Genomic DNA, 4,833 nt, shown 5'->3' on the forward strand with positions numbered 1-4,833 from the left:
CTGTGCCACAGAGAACCTCGTGAGAAACCCACCCTAATCGCAGCTCACCCCTAATGCAGTAGGTGTTGCACCTTGGCATTAAAGCTTCCCCAGATCCTACAGTTCTGCCAACACCTCAGTGCGGGCCAGGAGGGCAGCACCGCCACATCTCAGCCCCTGAGGGTCCCCGTGCGGTTCTAAAAGAGCTGCACAAGAAGTGTTTCTGCAGCGAGCGCCCGCGTCTGCTCCGGCAGTGCCAACAGGTGACAGCACCTGTTATTGACACCGATGTCACTGCACTGATGCTCAGCATGGAAAGGGAACATTTCGCCGCCCAGACGAACACGCACACACGGCGGTCGTTCCCACAAGAACGACTTCTCCTCTTTGGGAAGCGAGCCACACAGAGTGACAGCCCCGCAATCCCGACGACAGACCGGGAGCAAGGGCACTATAACCTGCTTGTCCTGGCGTGAATCCCGGTTCCCCGACTGATCTGCCGGGGAGTGAAAGCTCCGAGGCTCAGACCCAGCCCGGTTATCTCACTCGAGACGCCTCTCCGGCAGAGCAGCCCCGCACGACCCCGGCACCATCCCGCCCCTGCCCGCGGAGCCGGCTGGCCGCGGCCCCGACAGCCCGCGGTGACCGGGGCGACGGCGCTCGAGGGGAGGGCGGGGAGCTCCGAGCAGGAAACACCGCACGGGCACCGCCGCCCCGCGCTGCCTTCGGGCCCCGGGGTCCCAAAAGGCCGGGCCAACCCGGGCGCACCGCGGCGCCGCCGCCGCCCCGGCGGAGAAAGGGGCGCCTCCAAGCAGCCTCCTCGCTCCGCGCCTCAGGCACGACTTCACTCGCCCCCTCCCTCCCCCCGGCGGGGGCCACTCACCATATTACTCCCCGCAGCGGAAGAGACGGCGCCATGCGAGGCCGGAAGGGGCGGGGATGGCTCCCGTCGCCGCGGCAACCAGCGGGCCCGGCCGGACACGTGGCGGAAGCGCCGCCCGCCGGGAGCCCTTGGAGGCTCCGTCCCGCTGTCCCGGGGGAAGCGCGGCCGAACCCGCCCTCCCTGCCTCCCTCCGCAGGCAGAGGTGGCGACCCACGCACGTCCCATGGGAGATGCGGGTCGTATACGCCGCCGCCGCACCGCATTGCTGCGGCTTATCTGCCTGCGAGAATCCGAGGAAAGGGCTCAGAGGGGTGATCATGATCACAGAGTAAATTGGATTGGAAAGAGATAATCGAGTCCAACCTGTAGCCGAACATGGCCGTGTCGACTAGGGCACTAGGTGCCACGTCCAGTCTTTCCTTAAATACCTTCAGGGACACCTCCATCTGTTCCAGTGTCTAATCACCCTTTCAGTGAAGAAATTCTTCCTAAGGTCCAACCTGAACTTCTCCTGGCGCTGCTTGAGACTGTCCTCTCGTCGTGTCCCTAGTTGCCTGAGGGAAGATGCCGGCTCCCACCTCGCTACAACTCCTTTCAGGTAGTTGCAGAGAGCGATAAGATCCCCCTTAGCCTCCTTTCTTCTAGACTAAACAACCCCAGCTCCCCCATCTGCTTCTCGTAGGACCTCTGCTCCACACCCTTTCCCAGCCTCGTTGCTCTTCTCTGGACATGCTCCAACATCTCAGTACTCTACCTAAATTAAGGGGCCCAGAACGGAACACAATACTCAAGCTGTGGCCTCACCAGCGCCGAGTACAGGGGGACGATCACTGCCCTGGTCCTGCTGGACACGCTATGGACGATACAAGCCAGGATGCCCTTGGCCTTCTTGGCCACCAGGGCACACTGCTGGCTCGTGTTCAGCCAGTCAACCAGCACGCCCAGGTCCTTTTCCCCTCGGCTGCTTTCCAGCCACTCCTCCCCCAGCCTGTAGTGCTGCATGGGGTATTTGTAAGCCAAGTGCGAGACCCGGCTCTTTGCCTTACTGAACCTCATACAAGTATCTTGTGTGCTGCCCCACCACATTTCTGCGGTTTATCTGCCACCGCCTGCGAGAACACAAGGTCAGGTCTCTAACGTGGTGGTGATGTTTCTCCACTGCAGCAACTCTACAAGGAAGGGTTTTCTCCCCAGTACAAAAATACACCTGAAGTCACACCAGCATCACTGCAGCCAGCACTCGCTCTTCTGCTGTACTCGGAATTAATGGCAGTCAGTACACAGCTTTCAGAAGGGATTTTTTTTCCCCAGCAAAACCCCCAAAGGACAGTAGCTCTCCAAACTACAGAAACTCTGTTGAAAATCTAGTCACTTTGTTGTGTGCTAAAATTCTGAGAACTGCTCGTGTTGTCCTGAATATGTTAAAACCATTAGAAGCATTACAATCCAGATGAGGAATCTACATCCCAAAGTCTATTGCAGTCTGAAGCAAAAAACAAACTTTGAAAGAGGATTCTGCTAGTGACTATTGCTACCGAGGCTCTGGAACACAGGGACATGAGGGCTGCAAGGTAACAGCCATCCCCTCCTGTGGGCTGACCAGCATACTGCTTAACTACACCCCATTCACTAGAACAAAATACAGAAGTCACCTTCGAAGTTTAGATAGCTCTCTTAAGGAAAACTGTGTTGCAAAACACCTGCATGGGATGTAATGAACCAAAAGATTTAGTCATAAGACAGCTTATTTATTATTGCATTTGCAAAACAATTAGCAAAGAGGTAGGAACAAAAATTGAAGCAAGCTATTTTTGTTCTTTCAACAGTCTATTCAGTTGACTAGTGCTCATAGTTAAAGTGGTTAAAAATGTTATTTGCATCCCATCTGTTCTGTAAAACATACCAGAAGACTTACCTGCCTGTGGGTGAGAGAGAGGCCTGTACATCAATTGAAACCAGGAACAAGCCATGATCTTTAATCTGCTTCCCAGCCACTCTGGATAAACTTTAATTGTGCATTGTCTCCTGTTCCTGTGCATTTGCAAAGCATTATGATTTAATTACTGATAAAAAAAAAAAAATTATTTTCCAGAGCGTTATCTGGTCCTTACACGGCACAGGATCATTAATTAAGAACAACTATCAGACTGGATCAGTAATTGTATTCCATGAAATATATATTTAATGTCCCAGACCTCATTCTAAGCTGTGGGCTGTAATCAATAATTTTTTTCCAGTGTCCAGTAGTTTGGTAACATTTTCAGAAAATAGCTTTGCACTCTATAGAATCTGCATGACAGGTAAGAGAATTCAAATTGCAGCTGCTGCCTCCATTCAGATTTAACCAGGCAACCAGAACTTACGTGAACCACTAGTGTCACATTTTATCTTGTATGATTTGCTCCACAAATACAAAGTTGTTTGGTTACTTCATTACTGACATACTACCAGGCTCTTTGATTATTTCATGCCTTAGGGTATTCCCAGAAGAGGCCAACAGTTAGTTATTAGAAACTTCACTTGTAGAAGTGTCTTCTCAGAAGACAAATACTACAACTAACAGCACAGCTAACAGTAGCATTCTGCATGTAACAAAACTAACAGTTTTCAAGGATGTCTTACAACTGAGGCAATTTTTAGGCCTTTTAGAAATTGTTAAAAGGAGATTTGAAAATAACAAAAGTTACAGTATTAAAAAGAATATATTGTTTTTAAAGTATATACTAGCCAAAAAAAGTGAAATCTTCAAAAGCATTTGCTAAAAACACCACTTTGCTTATTAGGTTGTTTGTAGGCTGATATTCTGAAAAACACCTTTTATTTATAGCTACATCGCAGCACCTGGAATAAAGCACATGTTGATAGGTTGGTTTTGGTTAAATTGTATTTTTCTGCCTTCACCACTACATAGTATTTTCTATATTATCGTTACACACAGAATAAAAAATTACTCAGAGACTAAGTTGCATAACTCTGTCTTTTCTAGAGCCATATGAACCCTTGTAGGAAACAAGCTGCATTTCACAAGTTCACCAAGTATTTGGAAATTTGCAGAAAGATGCCATGAGTCAAAAAACAAAAAACCCCAAACAAAAGCCAACAACTTTAAACTTATGTTTTTCTCATTTTTCTCTGGCAAACTTAGAGCACTAAAATACAGAAATAAACAGGTTTTCATCTGAGATATGCCTGCATCTGACACTAGGCATGCAGCCTTGTCTCCCCACCTTGGCTGGCATGGGAAAGATTTAATGAGTCCAAGATACTTCAGTCCATGGTATGTTGCCAAGCAAAATCTCTGTAGATTTCAACACAGCAAGTGGTAGGATATTTTTTCAGGCTCTGGCATCTTCACTAGTTTACTTGAGCATCTCCTCAGAATAAAAGTCTGTTTTACCTCCAAGAAGTTGCATTTCAGCCAAAAAGAGATGCTGGATAATTACCCTGCATAGATGTCTTTCTATCCCAAGGAATTAATCCCTAACAGAAGCAGAAATAGCTCACTTGGTTCAGTCCAAAACATTGAGGTTTTTTCCTCATTGCTGTATTCATTTTTATTTGGCTTGCTTGTTTTAGCAGCGATTAATAAAATGATGTGTGGAAGGCAGTGGTCATGGCTGCTTTCTGAGAGCCCCCTAATGCTGCAAGATACGTAATATTAAAATTACCCTAAAAAAAGTTTAATCTTACCTTTGGGATGTAAAAATGCAATGCCCCAGCAGTTCCTGCTAATCCAGACACAGCCTCAAGACTGTGGAATTACAAGCAGTAAGGACATGGGGGTAAGTGTAGAATTTAGATTGATAACTCAAAATTACAGCCCTCTCACCCAAGCAAAAGAAAAGCTGTCATTTTGGAGCCAAGTAAATTGGCTCCAAATTTCTCAGGACTTCACCATGACCACTAGAATCAGTTCTGTGAAACCACCTGGTTTTCACTATGATCTAGGCAAGACTAGGATAAGCACACAC

General features: G+C 48.2%; 1 protein-coding gene across 2 annotated transcripts in view; it reads right to left on the minus strand.

The window, feature by feature from the left end:
* SLC30A6 (solute carrier family 30 member 6) overlaps nucleotides 1-932 on the minus strand; it is a 20,665-nt gene extending 19,733 nt beyond the window's left edge. For both annotated transcript variants that reach the window (XM_027901469.1, XM_027901470.1), the window contains exon 1: nucleotides 863-932. In XM_027901469.1, coding sequence (XP_027757270.1) covers nucleotides 863-865 — 3 coding nt within the window. In that variant the 5' untranslated portion in view covers nucleotides 866-932. The remainder of the gene's footprint in view (nucleotides 1-862) is intronic.
* Nucleotides 933-4,833: the final 3,901 nt, after the last annotated feature.

This window comes from Empidonax traillii, unplaced genomic scaffold, assembly GCF_003031625.1.
Source record: "Empidonax traillii isolate 1590-97213 ecotype Southwest subspecies unplaced genomic scaffold, ASM303162v1 scaffold786:size292376, whole genome shotgun sequence".
Lineage (NCBI taxonomy): Eukaryota > Metazoa > Chordata > Aves > Passeriformes > Tyrannidae > Empidonax > Empidonax traillii.